General features: G+C 31.2%; 2 protein-coding genes across 11 annotated transcripts; both read left to right on the forward strand.

The window, feature by feature from the left end:
* The first annotated feature begins 727 nt into the window (after positions 1 to 727).
* On the forward strand, positions 728 to 14,824 carry LOC129302004 (uncharacterized). Of its 8 annotated transcripts, XR_008591138.1 has the most exons (6): positions 8,304 to 8,537; positions 9,005 to 10,215; positions 10,385 to 10,457; positions 11,670 to 11,808; positions 12,527 to 12,798; positions 14,014 to 14,824. XR_008591138.1 is itself a non-coding variant. In XM_054940663.1 (5 exons), the coding sequence occupies exons 1-5, from the start codon at positions 1,276 to 1,278 to the stop codon at positions 12,559 to 12,561; spliced, it is 1,461 nt and encodes a 486-aa protein (XP_054796638.1). In that variant the 5' UTR covers positions 728 to 1,275; the 3' UTR covers positions 12,562 to 12,815. The 8 variants fall into 8 exon arrangements, 6 of the variants coding, with proteins under 6 accessions (XP_054796638.1, XP_054796641.1, XP_054796637.1 ...); XM_054940663.1 differs by lacking the exons at positions 8,304 to 8,537; positions 14,014 to 14,824 and adding an exon at positions 728 to 1,278 and having other exon boundaries at positions 12,527 to 12,815; XM_054940666.1 differs by lacking the exons at positions 8,304 to 8,537; positions 14,014 to 14,824 and adding an exon at positions 728 to 1,278 and having other exon boundaries at positions 9,012 to 10,215; positions 12,527 to 12,815.
* Positions 14,073 to 20,016, forward strand: LOC129302005 (uncharacterized). Of its 3 annotated transcripts, none has more exons than XM_054940667.1 (4): positions 14,073 to 14,195; positions 17,217 to 17,440; positions 17,976 to 19,241; positions 19,511 to 20,016. In XM_054940667.1, exons 2-4 carry the CDS (start codon positions 17,345 to 17,347, stop codon positions 19,643 to 19,645), a joined length of 1,497 nt encoding a protein of 498 aa, XP_054796642.1. In that variant the 5' UTR covers positions 14,073 to 14,195; positions 17,217 to 17,344; the 3' UTR covers positions 19,646 to 20,016. The 3 variants fall into 3 exon arrangements, with proteins under 3 accessions (XP_054796642.1, XP_054796643.1, XP_054796644.1); XM_054940668.1 differs by having other exon boundaries at positions 17,217 to 17,422; XM_054940669.1 differs by lacking the exon at positions 14,073 to 14,195 and having other exon boundaries at positions 17,281 to 17,435.
* Positions 20,017 to 22,047: the final 2,031 nt, after the last annotated feature.

Consider the following 22,047-nt stretch of genomic DNA (forward strand, 5'->3'; position numbering starts at 1 on the left):
AAAAATGAACTATTAATTCTGATTAAGAATTATATTTCAAAAAAAAATCTAATAAACATAAAAAAATGAAATATTAATTCTAGTTAAGAGTTATATTTCAAAAAAAAATAAAATCTAATAAATATAAAAAATAAACTATTAATTCTGGTTTAGAATTATATTTCAAAAAAAATCTAATAAACATAAAAATGAAATATTAATTCTGGTTAAGAGTTATATTTAAAAAAAATAAAATCTAATAAATATAAAAAAATGAACTATTAATTCTGGTTAAGAATTATATTTCAAAAAATCTGAAAAATATAAAAAATGAAATTTAATCTTTTTAAAGATTATTTTTAAAAAAATAATAAATAATAAAGAAGATAAATAAATTTTATCTCTCTTCAGAATTAATTTCAAAAATGGAGGAGAAAATCATGCTTAAATTTTTTAAAATTTCCCTACTAAATTATCTCAATAATCAAAAAATTAAGGGAATCAACTTTGTAAAAAATTAAATCTTTTAAATTCTTTTAAATCTGGTTGTTTCCTCTTCTAAATCTTTTTAAAAAATTATATTCTTGATTTAAAATCATATTTTCTCTTATAAATCCCTGAAATTAATATTAAAAAAATCATCAAAAATGGATAAAAAATTAAAAAGTTAATGAAAATAAAATTAAAAAAATGGGAGAGCGTCACTCAGCTCCATCCTTCCTCGGCTTCTAATAAACGCACGCAAAGGGGAAGACCGCAAAGGCGGCAAGCAACAGAGGGAGAGTCGGACAAACGCTGAGAGAGGAGCGTGCAGAAGAGAAGAGTCGGGGCGGCAAGCAGGAGGAAATTGAAGAGTCAGAGCAAGTTGGTCTGGATTGTATGGAGCAAGAAGTAGCACGAAATCGGCGCTGCACTGAAAGCAAGAGACAGAGGAGTATGGATTAGAGCAGATGGGCGCTGAGTTATCATTATTTTCGAAAAATCCTCCCCTTTTTCTTCCTATATATGGATGTTGAAGCGCTGAGAAGTGAAAAAAAAAAAAGTCTTGAGAGCATGAAAGAGATAGAGAGGAAGCCTGACGCTGAAGAAGCATTCAAACTGAGAGGGATTTGAGTTTGGAAGAGCGACAAATTGAGGGGGGTCTGAGTTTGAAGCATATAGAGGAATGGAGAGTGATTGAGCCGTCGAGCACTCAAAGAGAAAGGAACAATTCAGCACTTGAAGAAGTGAGACACACGAAACAATGAGGAAAGAAGGAAGTCAGCCGAACAAGACAGAGGAAGAGCTCAATTTTAAATGGTAACAATTTTTGCATTTACTTTCTTCTATGCTTAATGTACGCATAATCTCAAATCTTTCCGGAATCCATTTATGCATGAGGATGGGTTGAACTATGGAATTTATTTCTTTTTTGCTTGGGTGATTTGAAAATTTCATATCTACTGTGCGATATTGAAAATAGACAAAATGACATATAATGCTTGCTCTTCTTTCCAGATATGCATATTAGATGTTTGATCAAATGTCTAAATGGAAAATATTGTTTTGAAAGGACCTTTCTGCATGTGATTTGTTGGTTATGTGCTGTTCTCAATTTCTTTTGTTTAAGTTCTTTCTCTAATAGTGACAATTTCATCCTCTTGCTTTGGTTATCTCAAGAAGAGATAATAGATCAAGGAATTTCTCATTCAAGACTCAAATACTGCGTTTTCAAAGTCATTAGTATTTCCCTTTCCATATTTTGTTTGCTAAAAAATTTGAAGATTCTTCATCTATCACGTTATGCTTTTATGAATTGATGCAACAATAAGGGAAGTTCTGATTGATATGTATTGGATGAATTATTTTGTGTGGCTATGATATCATGTGACGGTGCTTCAAAATTCTCCAATTCTAGCTCATTGAGATTCATTGACGTGTCATGAAATTGCCTTGTGATGACAAGATATAGGCTGTAGCTCCTTATCATGATTGTCTTATGCTTTATTGAAAATTTTGAGTTGCTACTCTATTAGCATCATCGGGCCGCTGTGCCTAATTTGGAGAAATTGATGACCATCATAAGGAAAGGAGGAACGAAACATTCAAATCCTATGGTATAAATTAGCTCCTGAGTAGGTGCATCACAATTATGTGTTGATTGTAATTTTATTTATTTATTATATTTAAATTTATTTATCATGTAAGATTTTAAAAATCTTTGCAAGTATTTAAAATGATCTCATGTCATGTAAATTAATAAGATTTTGCATATATGAGGATCAATCTTGTATATATTAAAAATGGGTTCCAAATGGCCCATCATTAAAACTAACTTTCTTTTTTATAATTTAAATCAATAGTCTCATGTGAGATTTTAAGATTTTTCATAAAGATTTAAATTAATCACATCATTGTGTGGGATTAATAAGTGCTCATAGATGTCATGATTTTCAATTCATATCCAAATTTTAGAAAATTATTTTTATTTTTCAACTTATTTCTCTTCAATAATAATAAAATGTAAAAATAAAATTTTCATTCCGAACTATGTGGGCTTTGATCCCTTTAGCAAGGTATGTAAGCCCTAGGCTCTCATCTTAGGTCAAGTTTGCTTGTAAATAAATAATAATTTTTCTTTCATATTTAAATTTAATTTTTTCTTAGATTTATTTTTAGCAGATGAATAATAAAAAGAGTAGTTAAAATAATCTTAAAAGGTCATAATAATTGCACAATTAAGTAAGGTAATAATTCTATAAAATGGGTTATATGGGGTGCATAAAACCTTCCCCACTCATAATTGACTCCCGAACCTATCTCTAGTTATGAAGATCATTCTTATTACCTTCAGTTGGTTTTGCAAGATTTTTTTCTTAAAATCTCGGTGGTGGCTCCTTCTCTTTTTTTCTCCCTCTCAATGATTAGGCCACCGCGTTGTGCTGCAGGTGCAACAAGGGCAGGCTAAGACCTCTAACTTATCACATAGGCTATTTATTTGGTCAAAGTCCAACTTGACGTATTCTGTTTACACTCTAAATCACCAGAGTTGATAATTTGAGTGGGCTTAACTAAATTTCGATAGGGTTTATTTGGGTTGGCTTGAATAAACTCGAACTTGTAAAAAATTAACACAGTCAAGCCTAACTCAAACAATCTTGGGTTTATTTAGGTCAGCACAAATACTCAAATTATCAAATATTTTATTAAAAATTTAAAATTATTTATTATATTATTAAAAATATAGAATATACTTTTTATATATTTTTGGAAAAAAGTAAAATGCTATTAGGGTATTAATTTTTTCAAGATTAAAAATGTATTATTTTATCAAGCCCAATCTTAAAATTCTTTGGACATATTTAGGGTAGTCTGAATTATCAACTCTACTGCCCACTAAAGTTGAGAGAAAGAGGTAGGTTTGCTTATTTTCTCAAGTAACTAATTACAAGCCAAACCATATAATCTGGCTTCTTCTTCTTTTTTTTTTATGCCATACTTAAAAAATTTATAGATTATCTTTTCTTAATTGTTCTTTATTAGTTGGTAATATTATTAAATGGAAATATCATTAAATTAGACAAAAATGAGAATTAATTACAAAAGCATTCTAGTCCAAACCTTCCGATATTATTCATAATCATTAAAATTAATTAACTTTCTTAAATTATTTGAGTTGATTAAAATTTTTTTATATATGAAAATGAAAGGATAAGTAATATACTCCTTCAAGTTCATAATATAAGACATTTCTAACTACCTCATGGTATAACATCTCAATTTTTAATTCCTTGATTTACTAAGCTTAATTAGAAAAATTAAGTAAATTATAATGATGTGTGGCCAGAGAGGTCTAATAATCATGTTTGATTATATTTTAGCCCTAATCATGGGTTCGGTATCAAATTGGGCTACCCAAGCATTAAAAGGAGAAGAAAATAAAGGGTAATATTGTTGTGCCACACGTAGTGGCATGGAGTGCATTCGCGGCACATAAACACTATTGATACGGAATGGGAACCTCTTTATATCATGTGTCGTGGTGCATTGAACCTCTATCGTAGTGTATGGTCATTTTCTGCAATTTATTAGTCACAAAACTGAGAAAAAAATAGGGAGAAAGAAGGAGAAAACAGAAGAGGCACGCTAAGTTTTGCCAGGGTTTGTTCTTGGACAATATTATGAGTGTTTTGGAAGCTACAAACACTCGAGGTAAGTATCTTGCTTCTTAATCTCCCGTTTTCTTCTACATTTATGAGTTTATGATTAGGCTTTGATAATGAAAGATGATTTTCGATCCATATAGGTTATGGGTTCGGATCTATTAGCTCAAATAGAATTAATGTGAGTAGATTGGAGTATCTAAATCTAGGTATAATGAATTTTGATGTCTTGAGTTGTTGAGCACTATAAATATCTAAAATTGCATTAATGTGGGTTGTTGGAAAGAGAATGATGCCATTAATGGGAGTTTAATGGCTCATTAATGTTATTGGGAACTAAAAATAGATAATAAATCCAATGGGTAACTCAAATGTAAGTAATATGGGCATTGGATAATCTAGAAAGGGAATATTAGAGTTGAAATGTGTAAGATTAGCAATGTTAATGAAAGTTAATTGGGTAAATTGTAGATTAAGATCTTGGACACTAAATTGGCTTTGTAATTCAAGTTTAGAAGCTATAATATTAAAAAGTAAACCTTTGACCTCTCAAAAGTATGAAATAACCGGGGGAACCCTACTTTGAGCAGTTATTTATTAATTGATTATTTATTGTAAAGTTGTGAACACTACATGCATAAATTGATTTTTAATGTTTGAAAACATAATTATGCATAATGTCATATTTGGCTTGAAATGTAAGATGTGAAATCAAGATGATTTTTGAACTATAGATGTGTATATGTTTTAGGAAGATGAATGTGATATTATGTTGAGGTAAAAGCGTATTAATAAAGAAATGGATTATTATGATAAATAAGGATAGTGTTGTGAAATGTTATCAAATGCTCACTTAGGTAGCGCATGATCGTGAACCCAATGTGTGATTGTGATAAATAATAAATGAAAATGTGAAAATAAGTGAACATCATTTATGGCATGATCAGTGGGCGAAAGTTCATTTAGGAATTGGGAGTAAAGAAAAATTCATATGGTGTTTAGGCTGCTCTCCAATACACGGAAGTATAGTCTTATCTCATAGTTTGTCGAGGGATTAAAACTTAACTTTTTTCACCAGTTCAATGAGGAGAATATCTTAGGATATGAGACACTCTAAAAATTCAAGAGTGGAGGAAGTTATGGTCCAAGAGTAAGTCATGTGATCTTTAACCGGGTCACACCTCATGATTAGTGAGCTTGGATGGTCCAGTCACACGGACGGAGCCCTATTCAGTGTTATAGCCCACGGTTTCGATTTGAGGAAATAAGGAAGGAATAAGGTTGGTTGATCATTGTTTATGTAAATTTATAATGTGTCACATGTTCTGAATTGTGACAAGTTGTGTGATAAATTGAGTCATTGTCACATGTTTAAGTATTTTGTGATTATGTACCTAGCATGTGTGAGATAAAAATTTGCCAACTGGATTAATAAGTTATGATATGTGTGATTTACAATTGATATATAATTACATAGGGTAGGTTTTACCTTGGTTACTGAGTAGTTAGACTCACCCCTTTCATTTAATACTCTTCAAGTTCTAGCTCTGGTGTAGAGAAGGAGAAAGTTCAAGAGGTTAGGAATTAGTACATTCCTATTGTATGCCTCTAATTTAGATTTATTTTGTGTAATAGTATATGATTGCCAATTTTAGGATTGCATGCCATTGCACTTGTACTATTTTGGTTATTGCAAATGTCCAAGTTGTATTTTGGGCTCTGAGTATTTGTGTATGATAATATATATATATATATATATATTGATAAGGCCAAAATACTAGTGCAAGTGTAAAAATGATATTTTGAATATGTTTTATTTGGTTTGGATGCAATGAAATGGTAAATGTTTCCCTCTTTTGTTTTTGGTGAAATGGGGTTAATGAGTGATTTTATTCTATACTTGTGTTTTAGTGCGTGTGACGTGTTATATTGATAATCCTAAGTCCAATGAACGCAGTCTAGGTGTTAGGAAAGGTTTTTGACACTTGTTGTAGATTTTGGACACTTTTTTTATGTTAAAGTTGTGAAAAGTGGTCAAAACATATTTGGGTGTCTAACTTCCTAGTATGACTTGTTTGGAAGTGAAACTCGTGCCTTTAGTTAGTTCATGTAAAGAGCTTTTTATAAATACCTAGATCACATCATTTGGACGTCAGATAGAGATTCAGAACACGTTGAAAGTTCCTCGATTCTGTTGTCAAATGACAGCAGAATCTACTAATATTTTCATGCAACACGCATAGCACACAGGGCCTAAGTGACGGCATGTGGCATAGAGAGCAACATGTCGCGCCACAGCATGCACGAGCCATAGCACATTGCCCTCTTTCATAACATATGAGTTATTTTTCAACTGTTTTTGATTTTTTTCACTTCTTTGAAGTATCCCATACTTCCATAACTTATCTTTACTTTAATATATAAGATTATGATTGATTTTAAATTCATGTTTATTAAGAAAACTTGAGATTCTTTGAATTTAAACTAAAATTTGGTAATACTTTTTGAGTTAATCCTTTTATTACCATGAGTTTTATTTGTTAGTTATATTTAGTGGAGTGGGATTTTACAACTTGGTATGTCCTTAAAAAAAGTTAATTGAAATTTTAATATTTTTAAAAATTATATATTTTTTCAATTATATCCTTATTAAATGTATTATATAAATGATTTAATAATGACAATTACAATTCCATTAAGATTAATGTTTCAAAAATAATAATAAATAAAGTAAGAGTATAATTGAAAAAATATAACAACCACCTAATATCCTATATTTTGGACCATGTAAAATTTATAAAAAAAATTCTTATATTGTGATCAGATGGAATAATTGTTAAAGAAATTATAGTTATTGTTTATAAAAAAATAAATTATAGTTATTACATTTTTTGTTTATATGTATTTGAAAATTTCAAAATTAATTGAAGATTACTGAGGGTAAAGCTCCTTTTTTTTTTCTCTAGAGAATAAGGGTTTGTTTGACAACTTATTTCAGAAATAGTTTTATGTTCTCTAGGATAAAAAAAATAAAAAAAATTGTTTGATAATGTATTTTTTAAAAATGTTTGAGAAAACAAAAAAAAATTCTAAATATTGCTTTGGAGAATAAAAAAATAGAGATGTTTTGGGATTATTATTCTAAAAAACAGAAAAGAATGTAACAAATACATATTTTTATTATTTTTATTCTCAAAATATATTGTACAAAGCATTGGTTCTCAAAATAATAAAACATAAATAGTTTCAAAACAAGACCTAATGCTCTCCCCTTACAAAATATAAGCATTGCATATATATATATATATACTTTCTCTGTATCACAATATAAATCATTTTCTAAAAATTTTACTTGGTTCTAAAAATAGGATATTAGGTAGATGTTATATATTTATTTTTAATTATATCTTAATCTTATTGAATAATTAATGATGATATTTTGAATAAATTAAATATTATATTTATTATATTCAAGGGTTTGATTGGAAAAATGTAAAAAATTTAAAAAAAATCAAAATTTTAACTTCTATTTTTTTGAGAAATGTTAAATAATTAATAATGACTTATGTAGGGACTGGTTTGAGTGCTCATGGTACTCATTATTGTGATGAGATCTGGACCATTCAATACTCTAGATTTAAAGTATTATTATATATTATATTCATTAAAATAAAAATTTAGAAAATAATATTAATATTTTTATTTTTAATCTAATCTAAATTTAATTTAGAAGGTCCAATTTAATATTAAAATTTTATAATTAATGTATATTGATTATCCATATATATTCTACATAGTTCAAATTTTTCTCACTATGTAGTGTGCTGTTGTGGATGACACATAGGCTGCGATGGATGATGCATTTTAGGAATTGTCCGGACTACCTTCTTTGATACTTGATCATTTTGATAGTACATCTGGAGTATACATCAATTATAAAAATTTTAACATTAAATTAGACATTTTAAATTAAATTTAGGTCAGATTAAAAATAAAAATTTTATTAAAATTATTTTATTATTTTTATTTTAATAAATATAAAATAAAAAAATAATAATATTTTAAATAAATTTTAAATGATCTAGATTTTATTTCAACGATGATCATGGTCAGTGTGATGAGCACGAAACGTGTCCCGTACTACATGGGCTTACAACGACAACTACCCCCAAAAAAAAAAAAAAACAAAAAACATATGTACATATTCATGTAAGAGGTTAAAGGAGAAATTCAAGAAATCTGAAGCAGCGCGCGTTCAAGTTCTTGAAAACGACGCAAATGCCATCTCTACATCGCCAGAGGACTGAAAATCTTACGTAAATAGCGATGAGAACGAAATCTCATGATGGAGGCAGGGCTAAAACTTCTACAAAACCCTCCCATCCTACTGTGAGGGCAATTCCTCGAGTGAGTCAGGTTCTATTTCTGATTCTCATTACTTTTGGGAATTTAAGTTCCAAATGCCTGCTTGGAAACCATTTTTTGAATTCTATTTCGGTTCTGGTTGGCTACTGAGAAAAACATATTTGAGTGAACATGCTGCTGACCTTTCTGCTTGGCTGGTTAGGTTTATTTGACAGTGGCTTGCGTGAGTCGCGTTATGCAATTTTGCTTTGTTTTGTTGATTCTCTTTCCTTATCTTCACTCACTGTTCGTTACAATTCCTATTTTACTATTGGCACATCTTTTCTTGCACATATTAATTGCTGCGCACGTCATAGTTGAAGGAGTTTGTGATTTTGGGAAGTTTGTTCTGTTATTGTTTTTCTAGCCTCAATGAGTTTTTTTTTTTTTTTTTGGATCTGATGATGAAATCCCATTATATATTGTGAATGATTTATTTTCAAATGACTCGTTTCTTAAAATTGTTGAAATTGATGAAGGATGCAGATGGTGCAGCTGTGCCTAAAATATCCAATGAGAGTAATCGTGATCTGCTAGATGTTAGAGAGGTGGATTCAAAAGACAATTTGGATAATGTAATTCATGAGGGCTCTAATAGAATGCCTCATGAGAGTCTAGGTCATGACAACATTTGTACAGATGTTTTTGATGGAAAGATTTGCATCCGTTGCAATGAAGGTGGAGAAGTATTAATTTGCAGTGAAAGTGGTTGTCCTGTTACTGTCCATGCAAAATGTATCAGCTGCAAACCTAAATTTGATGGTATAGGGAACTACTACTGCCCTTATTGCTGGTTAAAACGAACTTTGGCAGAGGTCCAAGTATTGAGGAAAAAGGCCTTAACAGCGAAGAAAGATTTGTCTGACTTTTTAGGTAACAGTGGGAGCATGAGTAGTAAGTTGGCCCAAAATTACGGGGAAGCAGGAAAAGATTCCAACGAGTTATCCCTTGGGGGAAATGGGAGCCGCATGGATTACAAGAGTGGGCAGGAAAATGGCAGTGCATGCGCATGGTCCTTGCAGAGAGTGGAAGATCAACAAAAAGAAACGGAAGGAGTGACATCTAGTGCTGATCAACATGAAATAGCAGTTGAAGATGAAACTCATGCAAATGCTGAAGTGGCCAATACTGGTTCTATGCATCATGTGGAAGAAAAGACACCAGAGCATATGGATCTGATTGATAAATCCATGACCAGGGAGAAAGTTGATCATAAAATTTCAGAGGCACATAAAACCACTTTTGTTGAAGGAAAAGAGGGGATTGAACCAGAGCATCCAAAATATAGTGATAAAAGCCTTGACGAAGGGATCCCTGAGGATGAAGAGGAAGTATCCCCTTCGAGCTCATACCATTTGGGAAAACACAAAGATGGACCCTCACCTGATATTGCAATTGTCAAAGGGACACAAGAAAGTGGTGCTGTGACTGTAGATAAAAAGGACACAAGGCAAGACAGAGAGAAGTTGCTCCAGAATGAATCAAGGACGCCTTCAATGGGTACTTCTGTCAGTGAAACTGATGATTCAGGTTCTGAAGCTCTCTTAATGAAGAAAAGACGTGTCAAACATATGGCAAAGAGGCATCCTCAGAGAGTTATGAATGCTGAGGGTGAAACTGGTTGTCACAAAGATGAGGAAGTTACCAGTTCTGGAACTTTGAGACGGGTCCAGAAATCTTCTAAGCAAGGGTGAGTAATTCATTTCTGTTTATATGTCTGTATGCTCATATGATTTTTCAAATATTATTGTTTAAAAATTCACATGGAATTATCTCGTGAAGGCATTTACTATTTATATGGTATTGGCATGCTCTCACTTTCAAAAGGTTGCTAAGGAGTTTATTTATTGCTGTCTCAGCAAAAAACTGACTTTACCAGCTAGAAAGCGGAAGAGATTACGCTGGACAACTGAAGAAGAAAATAAACTAAAGGTATGAATTTCGCAGACACTTTCTACATTTCTGGAACTGAATGAATTATGGATGCTGCATTGACATAATTCATTTGATTGTCTAGTTGTGAAATTGGTTCAGAGTTCAGACCTCTTATGATACATTCCCTGTGGCCCTTATTATACTTAATGTGTTTGTATATTTAAACTCATTAATTATGAGAGAGAATGTAATGTAAATTTACAATTTTTATGTAAATAAGGATATAATTGAAAGTTTATTCTATTTTTAGATAAAGTTAATAACTTAACCATCTCTCCTTGGTTTAAATGTGCCTTGTAATAGGGATTGGGGGGAGTATAATCATAACAAAATTCATGTTCCTGCATTTGAGCTTTCACTATGTTTGAACCAAGTAAGTTTGCCAGCTGTAGACGTTTTTTCTTTGGTGGGGGGGGGGCACTTTAAATAAGAAAGATGTAATATTTACTGGATCCAAAAGTTTCCCATTGACTTAAAGTGGGTGTGGTATCTATTGAGGAGAAGATGATAGAAAATTGTTTCAAATAGTTTGGATATATATAGAAAAGGCTATGGGAGGCCCTAGTGAGAAGAGTGGCATAAATAGTTTTGAGCCTTGTAACAAGAGGTGGGAGAAGACCAAAAGAATATTCATAAAAGTTGCTGAATAAAACTTCTTAGTTAACAATATTTTCATAGGCTTAGTTGGTAAAAGAGTACAATGACGTATAATCCATGTAGCCGACTTCATTTAATGAGATAAGGCTTGCTTTTTTTGTTGTTGTTGATTATGCCCATGCAACAGCCCTGGATCATTCTTTTACTTATAGCATTCATGAATTTATCTGGATGGCGTGAGTTCAACATTTGGACACTCATATGGCTGTTTGTCTTTAGTAATCAACCCAGCTTTATGTTTCTACTTCTGAATTAACTTGAATAGTTGAAGAGTTTGTATTTTATGACTCTCAAACACTGATGTTCTTAAGCAGAACAAACCAAGATCTGTGCTATTTTAACCCATCCTGTGTATCCAAGTGTTTTTGTGCAGATTTAAGCGATATATATTCAAAAATTGTTGTGAACCTTAGTGTGTTGAAACAGAGATCATCAGATGAATCAATATTGACACAAAAGAAAAGAGATAATTGTGTTTTTCGTTCATGAAAATCATGTTGCAATTACCCTTGTTTTCCTGAACCATAGCCTTCTTTGGTTCATATATTGCAGGAAGGAGTTTCAAGATTCTCAAAGGAAAACCGGAATATCCCTTGGAGGAAAATTTTAGAATTTGGTTGTGATGTATTTGATACTACACGCACCCCAATTGATCTTAAGGATAAATGGAGGACCATGACAGTGGGGCCAGGTAAATAACTGTGTGTAGTTTAATTGATGATTTATTTTCATAAGCAAATGAATAAAAGAATTAGTAGCCTTTATAGTGGCTTCCAGGGGGGTATCTTAGCCTCTAAGTTCAAAGTCCATGCATTAATTTGTTTGTGTAAGTTGCAAAATGAAATGAGAGAAGAGTATATTTTCTGAGGCTCAGCTTAACTCAACCTGAGTGAGTCATTTCATTATATATGTGAAAACAACTTACAGAAAGAGTGAACAATAAAGAATAAGTGGCTCATAATACTTGGTCAATTCTTTATTATTATTTTTAATGCTAAACAAGATTTCTACTTGTTGGGTTTACAAGTTGGGGTTCTTGAAGTGGATAACTCAACTCGTGCAAGTATTTAAGGAAGGCGATGATCTTGTACTGGACCCTTGTCAGCTGTGGATTCAATAAATTGGGTTAGGTTTATTCAATTCAAACGTGGAAAAATGCAAAAACTGGACATAAAAATTAGTCCTAGTTTTACAGTGAATCAGTGATTTATGAAATTCTCATTTTTTTCACATGATTATCTTGTCAGTTTATCATGCTTATCCTGACTTACCATAACCAGTTAATTGCCTCTGTAACTGGAACATAGTACCTTGAGTACAACGGGCCTCCCTCAATATCATATTGGTCTTTCATCTTCTTTCTTTGACTTAATTGGGTTTTCTGTTTTCACACATTTAATCTTAATCAGGACACAGTCGACCTTGGGAGATTTCTGCAGACTAAGGGAAAGCAATGCGTTTTTCTCAATCACGTTTTGTCCGACTTTGAGGACTTTGTTTCTCAATTTCTGCACTCCCGGTAACATGCAGAGGGAATACAAAACTTTTAGGTACTAAAACAAAATCCTTGTATGTGGGTTTCTCCCCCCCCCTCTCTGTCTCTCTCTCTCACGCACACAGAACAATGGGATCTTGAAGAAATCCTTGTCGAGGCTTCTATACACATTATATAGCACAAGAGGTAAGGTTTTCCGCTCCTTTTGACAAGAATCTTTTCAAGTTTACTACTGATGCCTCCACATGTCAACATGCAAAATTTTTTAAAATGTGATCAAGAGTGAAACTGACGTACATTATATCCAAATAGCTTGGCGCTGGTAAAAAGGAGAATAAAAAAAAAAAATCCAAATAGCTTGGCAGTCTCTATTTTTTCCCCATCTTTAAGCATGGAATAGAAGTGAGGGTTGCAAGGGGGGTGTTTCTTGACCTTATCTATTTGGACGTTCTGTGATAGTATGTAATGTAATAATAGAAAGAGGGTATTGAAGAAGAGTGGGAACGAGTTTTTTTTTTTTTTTAATAATATTATATGCATTAGTTCATTTATATATAATGTGAAAATTCTAGCCAGTCACATTATTCATGGGCACAAGTTATGAACAATATGATTTATTTTTGAAACTCTAATTAGTTAGAAGAATTCATATTTCACTGTATCTTCATTTTCTTTTCTCGTCAGTGGCAAAGAAACTTATGGGTGTGTGTTACTTTTTTAGTTAGAGAATGGTTAATTGATATTGGAAATGAGAGTGATAGATACAATTACATGTGAGTCAATGAATTTTTAATGGGAAGATGTAATTAACGTTCATACTTGATGTAAAAATGAATATTGGTTATTAAGGGTATAAGCAAAAAATAAATTTTAGATGAAAATATTTAATTAATATTAATACTTAATGAGAAAAATAATGATGGGTTATATAGAGTATCAGAGATTTTTTTGAGGCCTAAGGTCATGGCCTCTCTGGCCTTGAAGTATACACGGTCATGGACCCTACCAATAATTTTATCTCATTACACATTTTTTTTAAAGTTTAGTTTAGTTGAGTTTTGGATTTACAATGACCAACACGCTATTAAACTCAAAGAATGTTCACAAAAAAATGTTGATAAAGTTCTCATATTGACAGTGAAATTTGATTGCATGATATCATGAAATAAATTCTTATCAATTGGATCAATTTTTAGGAGTTCTCATTATACTCTTTTAATTTGCATATATTTTAAACTTATTGTGAAATTAATTGTTTTATCCCTTTTCTATATCTCATGTATTTTAAATCCTTTCCTCCTTAATCAGTATCCCTTCTTTGAACTGAAACCAAAACCATGCCATTAGAGATTCTTCTTTCTATCTCGATTTAGCATTAATTAAAGGGAAAATTTCATCCAGGGTCTTTGATCGTAGATAATGAAAAAGAAGACTCCAAAAATTTTGATATCTCACTACAAGGTTGGGGTTCTGATTTGAAATTAATTTTAAAAGCCAAATGATAAAGTTGCCTTCATTGTGAGAACACCATCGAGGAATAAAAAATGTCTCACAAACACGTCTTGCAAGCACATAAAAACAAGGTATGTAGTGAGGTTCTTCATACCAATATATATGTTATATATTGGTATGTCCTTAGTAACTTTGCCTAATACTTTGTGCGCTTATTGATGAATTGTATCAATATATCTCGATCATACTAGTATATGTTATTCTTCCCTATATATGTGTTACATACTGGTATCTCCTTCTCAATTACTCCTCTTTGCTTGTGGAGAACTCATATTGATATATTCATCTCATACTGGTATATTCATGAGGAAATGTTTCCCCAGTCGACATTCATCTCAAGGATTGGTGTAAGCAAACTTTGTTTAGTTAAGCATTCATCACCATGAGGAAATGTCATCTCAATTGACATATAATGTATGATCTTTGCAAGCTCTGAATGCATGCTTCCATATTTTGTAAGGGCAAGGGAGAAGGAGTGCTTGTTGTCACAAAATTGGGAGGGCTTAATGAACTTCCCTCCTTAAGTCCTAGCAACCTCATTATGCTGCATTAATAAGTGACAAAGGAAGTTAGCAACTTAGTGTATGTTAACCAGAAGGGAAATTAACAAATTTGTTAAAATTAACAACTTACTTTTCTTGAAACTTTAACTGTGATGTTTGTGCAATATACACATGACCATTGGTTTGGTTCTCCTCAATTAGTTGCTCTACTCCAACATTATCTTCAAGATCCAATAATGTATTTTTAGTTGGAATGACTTTGTATTTCATGTAAAAAAATCTTTACATTTAGGCCATAGATTATTTGCTATGATACTTCTAACTCTTTCATGCGTCATCCTTTTAGTTATTCATCTTCCAAGTATAACACTGCCTTTATAAATAATTTTTTCACCCATACCTTTAAATCTCCCCTTTACATGGAAGATGCAATATAGTTGGTTTCCAGAACAACTGCCCATTTATCATGAGTCTTTATACGTGTACACATTCAAATTTAATTAATTAGTAGCATTTAATAATTGGACATGTAAACAACTACACTGAGCATATTTACAACAGCAATATGAAGATGAACAAGATGAGAAACTTAAGCGAAAAGGGGTCATAATGATAGTAAGCAAAATATACATTTAGAATTGTTCCAACCACCCCATCATTTAATGTAATGAAGCAAAAGATTTGTGGTTTTCACTAGCAGTTTTTAATAATGAAGCTGTACCATCTGATCATATTTAATTTTGTTTCCAACCACAAAATAAGCTGTAAAATACATAGGGGGAGAGAAGACAGGTTGGACTCGATTATATCTAATTGTGTTTTCAACTAAAAATCAATCATATTTTCATTTCGATTATAGAACACAATCACAGTACAATTTAGAGAATTTACTAAGTGCTCATGATGTTAGAGAAGGTGAGAGAAGGGGGATGAGAGGGTCAAAGCATTCTTGCATTTCATCTGTCTTCCATCGCAAGCTTTAAGCTTTTTCTTTTTCTTTCTAATGAGAGCAATTTTATTATTTGGCTTTTCAAATTAATATCACTTCAGGCCCTAAGCCTTGCAGTGAGATAATAAAAACTTTAAAGTTTTCTTTTTTTATTATTTATGGTTATGAGGTCCTCAGTAAAATTTTCCCATAACTAAAGGCCACTTGTAAGTAAATACTATGTATTCACTACTCACAGCTACCTAAGCGAACCCCACATGTCGTTTAAGAGTCATAATGAATAGGGTTATTTTCTCAAATTCTTGCCATGTTAGGGAAACATGGCTAATTAGTTTAATCCATGCTATCAACATGTTGTTGATATAACTGATCGTATATTATCTCAATATTTTGAATGCGTATGATTGGTAAGAAAAATTAATATAAATATTGATAGATAGTCAAATGAAATTAATTATATGTAGGATGAAATAGTAATAAAACTGTAATAATAAGTAGTGTTAAATTAAAAATATTAAGACTCAAACTCAATTCTACAGTTTTATTATGATGATCGCATAAAATCTAAATGAATTATAGAAATTAAATGTATATGTTCTTGAAAAAAATATAAATGCTATTATTAAATAATGATAAAAAATATAATGGACTAGCATTTTTCTTACTTATAAAAAATATGTACTGTATACAATAAAGTAGCAACACCTGATTCAAGTAACACGAGGGCTGTTTCTCTTAAATAACATCTTGAGTTTGAACTTTCCTTAGAATAACTTTACCCTTGTGTGGTTTGACCATATTTTATTTGATTAATTAAAATCTAGCGTAATTTTTGAAAACAATATGGTATGTAAAAGAAAATATTTTTAAAATTTTTGATATTTTTACTTTTGATCCTTTATAAATTCCAATTATCACAGTTATCCATACCACCAATATATTGAGAGTAAGGGAGATTATTTTTTTTTAAGGGTACAAGAATAAGGGAGATTATTTGTCTAACGATAAATGGTATATACTTTTTACTTAGCTAGTAATATGCAATTTATTTATTTTTACTATCAATTTTCAATTAAAATCTAATAAATATAATTATAGTCTTGGTAGTGTTAAGTGTTAACTGAAAAAAAATCTGACAATACAAAGATAAGAAGTTGCATATAATTTTTTTAATCACTGCATCTTTTCCCCTTAATCTCTACATCTGATAATAAAATATCAGTTTTTCAAATTAATTTGTTAATGAAGTATGTGAATATTAAATTAGTTAACTTAATGAAATTTTTGTAAAAGTATTTTTATTATAATGATAAATTTTTTTAATCTGAAATGGATACTTTGATTAATGAAAAGGTTATTGAAATATAAAAATATCTATTTCTTTATCTATATATATATATATATTTTATATATTAAAGTAGAAAATGTATTAAAATATTAAAAAGTGTGACTTAAAATAGAATCATCAAAAAAAGAAATATTAAAATAGAAAAAAAGTGTGACTTGGTGTTCATCCGGCAACTACTAGGATTTAGTGTATTTGATAATAGATAATGATAATTGATATTAATGTTGATGATAATTTGATTTATTTAAAATTGTTTAATTTTAATTCTTTTTATAAATATATTATACTTCAGTAGAGTTCACTGGTAAGATTCACATATTCTCAAAGTGAAATCCTTCGGCAATTTTCCAAATTTCTGGTCCCCGGGTCATTTGGTGAAGATCAAAGGTTCCCTTCTTTGATAGGAGCCAACAAATTGCAATGAGAAGGAAGACTCTTTGTGGAGAAAGCGCTGCTACATCGATAAAGCCCGAGCCAGCGCCGGGAACTGGCGGCGAGGTTCCAATTTTATGTCAGGTCCTTCTTTTATGTTTCTAGGGATTTCATGTTCCAATTTTTGCTTTGTAAATAAAAAGCATTTTTCGGATTCAATATTTGTTCTGTTTGGCTGCTGAGAAAAGAAAAAAAAGTATTGGGTCGTAATGATGCTGTTTGGCTTCCAGGGGTTGGGCGCATGTGATTTCATTCTGTTTTTATGCTGCCAATCACTTATCTTGATGCTTTACTCTTTGGCTTACTTATTGTCTTCCGGGGAATCCGGTGATAGGATGGATTTAAATTCTCTGAATTTGAGATTCCATGAATTTCATTAAGTTTGTTTTTGTAATAAAGATTTTATATTTTAAAAAAATAATAAAATGGGCGAAATATTAAAAGAGGAAATCTTCACATAAATTCATGGATCTCAACAACTTCAGAGGATTTTAAACCCGTGACATGATGCATGCCCCGCTCTTCTTGTGCCCTTATTTCCTATGATTTTATTTCCTTAATGATTTTGGATTACTTAATTTTAAATGACTCATTTTATTAATTTTTAAACTTGAAACAGAATGAATACAATGTAGCTGTGCTTAAAGCATCACTTGAGAGTAATCATGATCTGGCAGATGTTAGAGAGGATGTTTCAAAAGGAAGTATAAATAATGACATGGGTGAGGGTTCCAACAGAAGCTCTCGTGAAAGTTTAGACGATGACGATATATGTTTGACTTTTTTGGGCAGAAAAAGCTGTATCAGTTGTAATGAAGGTGGAGAAGTATTAGTTTGTGCTGAGAGAGATTGCCCTGTTAATCTCCATGCAAAATGTTTATGCATTGAACCTAAATTTGATGATAAGGGGAACTTCTTCTGTCCCTATTGCTGGTACAAACGAGCACGGGCAGAAGCTGAGGAATCTAGGAGAAAGGCCTTTCTAGCAAAGAAAGATTTGTCTAAATTCTTTTTTCAAAATGGAATCACGAGTGACAGACTGGCTGAGAATGATGTGGGAATTGAGATGAGAGAGCCTGAAAAGGTCTCTGTTTTGGGAAATGGGAGTGGTTTGGATTATCATAATAGGCCAGGCAATAAGAGTCTTCACAGTCAGCCTTTGAGGACTTTGCAAGATGAACAAAAAGAAGGGGAAATATCGATGTCTGGAACTGATCAACATGAAATCGCAGTTGGAGATATAGCCAATGCAAATGGTCCAGAAGCCAATTCCTGTGATTCTAAATGTTATAGAGAAGAAGTGACACCTGTACATATTGATCTGGATCATAAATTTGGTAACGGGGAGAAATTTGATATTCTCTACAATAACATTTCCAAAACACATGAAACGAGATTTGTTGAAGGACAACAGGGAATTGAACTGGAAGACTTGAGATATAATAATGAATATGCTCATGCAATGATTGTTAAGGATGCAAAGCCTTTGAGTGCTTTCCGTTTTGGTGAATCCTTAGATGGACCCTTGCCTGATGATGCATTTGCCAGAGGGATGCAAGGTGTTGAAATCTACTTAGATAAGTGCAGGGTGAAGGGTAGAGAAAAGTTAGTCCAGAGTGAATTAAATCCATCTGTAACTGATTGTTCTGTTAGTGAAACTGGTGATTCAGATTCTCAGCCTCTCCTCATGAAGGAGAGTCATGACAAACAAGGGGAACAAAGAACATCCTATACTCGGGGAGTTCCTCCTGTTTGGAAATCATTGCCGCAGAAGAGTATAACTCGGGGTGAAACTGCTTGTTACAAAAAAGAGGAAGTTGCCAATTCTGAAACGGGGAAGCGCAAGAGATTAAATTGGACGGTTGAAGAAGTAAATATGCTGAAGGTATATGTCTCATGAACTATATTTCTAGAACCAACTGAATCATGGATGCTACATGAACTAATTCAGCAGACTTTGTGATATCTGAGGCAATGTCAAATGGGTTCTGATATAATTTCTTATATTTAACCATGAATAATCACTTATGATATTGAACTTTAATGTATTAATAATCATTCAAGTAGAGTGAATTGCATTATTCTTGATTCTCGCAATTACGCCAGACTTTCTTGTCTCAGTCTATCTCATCAACTTTGGTTCTCACGCTGCAGGAAGGAGTGTTAAGGTTCTCAATGGATCAGCGGAATATCCCTTGGAAGAAAATTTTAGAATTTGGTTGTCATGTATTTCATAGCAAACGTAACACTGCTGATCTAAAAGATAAATGGAAACATATGAGAGTATGAATGCCAAGGTAACTTGCTCTCTGTGGTCTTGATGTAATATATTTCTAGAGCAGCTAAATAGTTGAGTGTTTGTGTGTTAATTTTTGGGTCACCACCCTGATGTTTTGTTACTCTTGGAACTATATAAATATATATATATATATATATATATTTTGGAACGAGTGGTTTTTTTAATGCTCAAGGAATTTTTGTTCACTGAGTCACAAGCTTGTAGCTTGGAGTTCATGAGTTCATGCAACTATGCAAGAATCTTAGGTAGATGATGGTTTTGCTTTGGATATATCTCAGTTGTGGTGTCAATTAATACGAGCATTGTGGATGAAGCTGAAGTATGGAACGTGCTAAATGGATGATCAATTTATTCATGGTTATATGATCAATCAGAGATTTATGAAATCCTCACATTTTGACATAATTTAATTACCCATTCAGTATGTCATGTTCACCTTGACCCAGCGTGATCAATTGACCGCCTTTCAGAACCGGCTTTCACCACAAGTGGCTTAACTAATTATACAAATTAACAAATGGTCCTTATCTTTCTATGAATTATTAGGATTTTCTGTTCAGGAAGCAGGAGCCCATTAAGCTTGGGGCCCAAAATTTCTGCAGATTGTGTAGAAGGAGAAGCACGTGGTTTTCCTAACATATCTTACTGTTTCATGCTTGGGGGCTTGGTTTCTCCCCTTTGTTTTTAAAATTGAACCAAGCTGAAAAAAACCAAGCAGAACTGATTTTTAATAAGGTCTGCCTTAGTTTAGTTCAAACCTAGCCCTGCATATATATTTTGTATTTCTTTTCACTTGATAAATTGTAGCCTAGTAGTGATGAGTGAGCTCGTTAATCCGATTAGCTCGTTGCCCAATTCTTTAAACTTGTAATTGTTTCATTAAAGTTTTTAACGAAATGACAAAAATGCTTCTTAATTTAGAAAGGTAAAGAAAAATGGTGAGAAAAAGTTATCAATGTCTAAACTATTCTAGTTATTTATTGAGTCAGATTTGTAAAACTAGAGTTGTGAATCAAAAATTTTTGGTGGACTTTGTTGATTAAGAAAAAAAAAAAAAGAGAAAATTGCGAATGTTTAAATTACTTTAGTTATTTATTAAACTAAAGTTGTGAACAAAAAATATTATTGCACTTTGCTGATTGAAAAAAAAAAAGGTTGGAGAAAGTTGTAAATGTCTAAATTATTTTAATCATTTTTTGAACTAAAGTTGTAAAAAAATTTGTTGCACTTTTTAAATTAAGGGATTTTTTTTCATTTAAGTAAAAACTAAATGACAATTAGATCTCTTAAAACTTAAATTTGCATTATCGTATTTCACGGGATCAAATTAATTTTTTCTTATTTTAGAGAGATTTATTTGTCATTCTTTCAAAAAAAAATCTAGTTTCATATTAGATATTTAGAAGATAAATATAATTTGTTAAAAAATTTTAAATTATTGTCTTTTACGGGAGGTGAAAAAAGAAAAAGAAAAAGAAATCTTTAAGGTGCATGGTGATATCTAACATTGATAAATTATTGGATGGACTTTGTACGTCATGTTATTACTGATCTATCTAACAAAAATATAATATTTATATGTTATTAAATATAAATTAATTTTAACATTAATAATAATGAGAGAAAATACAAGAAATTAAATAAATATTTTATTATAAAAATAAATGTATTAAAAATAATGACACATAAAATTTTATTTAATTGAATTAGTGCAGTTTTATTAAATAGATTATAAATAATATAGCACACTAAATTCATTCAAGAATTTCTCAACTAACACATGCATGAGTGCACGGCTGCAAATCTTTCTACCAAAAAAAAAAAAAAAAAATCTTGGATAGACCAAAGACATTACATTATCTAATAAAAACATATCATGTTAATGCAATCAAATAAAATTTTAAATTTTATATAAAATTATTTTTTAATAATTTTATGGGCAAGATTCATATATTTAACCTTATATACTTAAATACTTTTATTCAATCAAATCATGACATGTGAATCTTAATATATTATTTTAATCAATAACAAAAATTTATTTTAGATTAAATAATCTATAAAAAATTCACATATCATGATTTAATTAGATAAAAGTACCTAAAAATAATGTTTGGTTAGAGAAAAAGAAATGAAATGGAGGGGAGGGGAGGGGACCTCCCAATTTGGGGGAGGGTTTGGAGAGAAAAATTTTTTTAAAAATTTTCTCTCCACTTCAATCAAACAAACCCTAATTATATGATGATGTTAAGTACATAAATATTTTCTTAATTTATTTTTAAAAGAAAGTAACTCCTTAATTTGTTCATTTTTCTTTCTTTCGTTCTGAACGAGAAAATCAATTTATATTTACACTTAACTAGCATGATTTTATAGAACAGGCTGTGGATGA

Source organism: Prosopis cineraria, unplaced genomic scaffold (genome assembly GCF_029017545.1).
Source record: "Prosopis cineraria cultivar Desert tree isolate PC_DT_omini unplaced genomic scaffold, ASM2901754v1 PC2, whole genome shotgun sequence".
Lineage (NCBI taxonomy): Eukaryota > Viridiplantae > Streptophyta > Magnoliopsida > Fabales > Fabaceae > Prosopis > Prosopis cineraria.

Excerpts from the sequence above, each read along its gene's own strand:
- LOC129302005 (XM_054940667.1), top strand. The coding sequence starts at position 17,345 with ATGAGAAGGAAGACTCTTTGTGGAGAAAGCGCTGCTACATCGATAAAG. Across the intron at positions 17,441-17,975 it reads AGGTTCCAATTTTATGTCAG|AATGAATACAATGTAGCTGT; the intron begins GTCCTTCTTTTA and ends AACTTGAAACAG. Across the intron at positions 19,242-19,510 it reads AAGAAGTAAATATGCTGAAG|GAAGGAGTGTTAAGGTTCTC; the intron begins GTATATGTCTCA and ends CTCACGCTGCAG.
- LOC129302004 (XM_054940661.1), top strand. The coding sequence starts at position 8,448 with ATGAGAACGAAATCTCATGATGGAGGCAGGGCTAAAACTTCTACAAAA. Across the intron at positions 8,538-9,004 it reads CAATTCCTCGAGTGAGTCAG|GATGCAGATGGTGCAGCTGT; the intron begins GTTCTATTTCTG and ends AAATTGATGAAG. Across the intron at positions 11,809-12,526 it reads GACCATGACAGTGGGGCCAG|GACACAGTCGACCTTGGGAG; the intron begins GTAAATAACTGT and ends AATCTTAATCAG.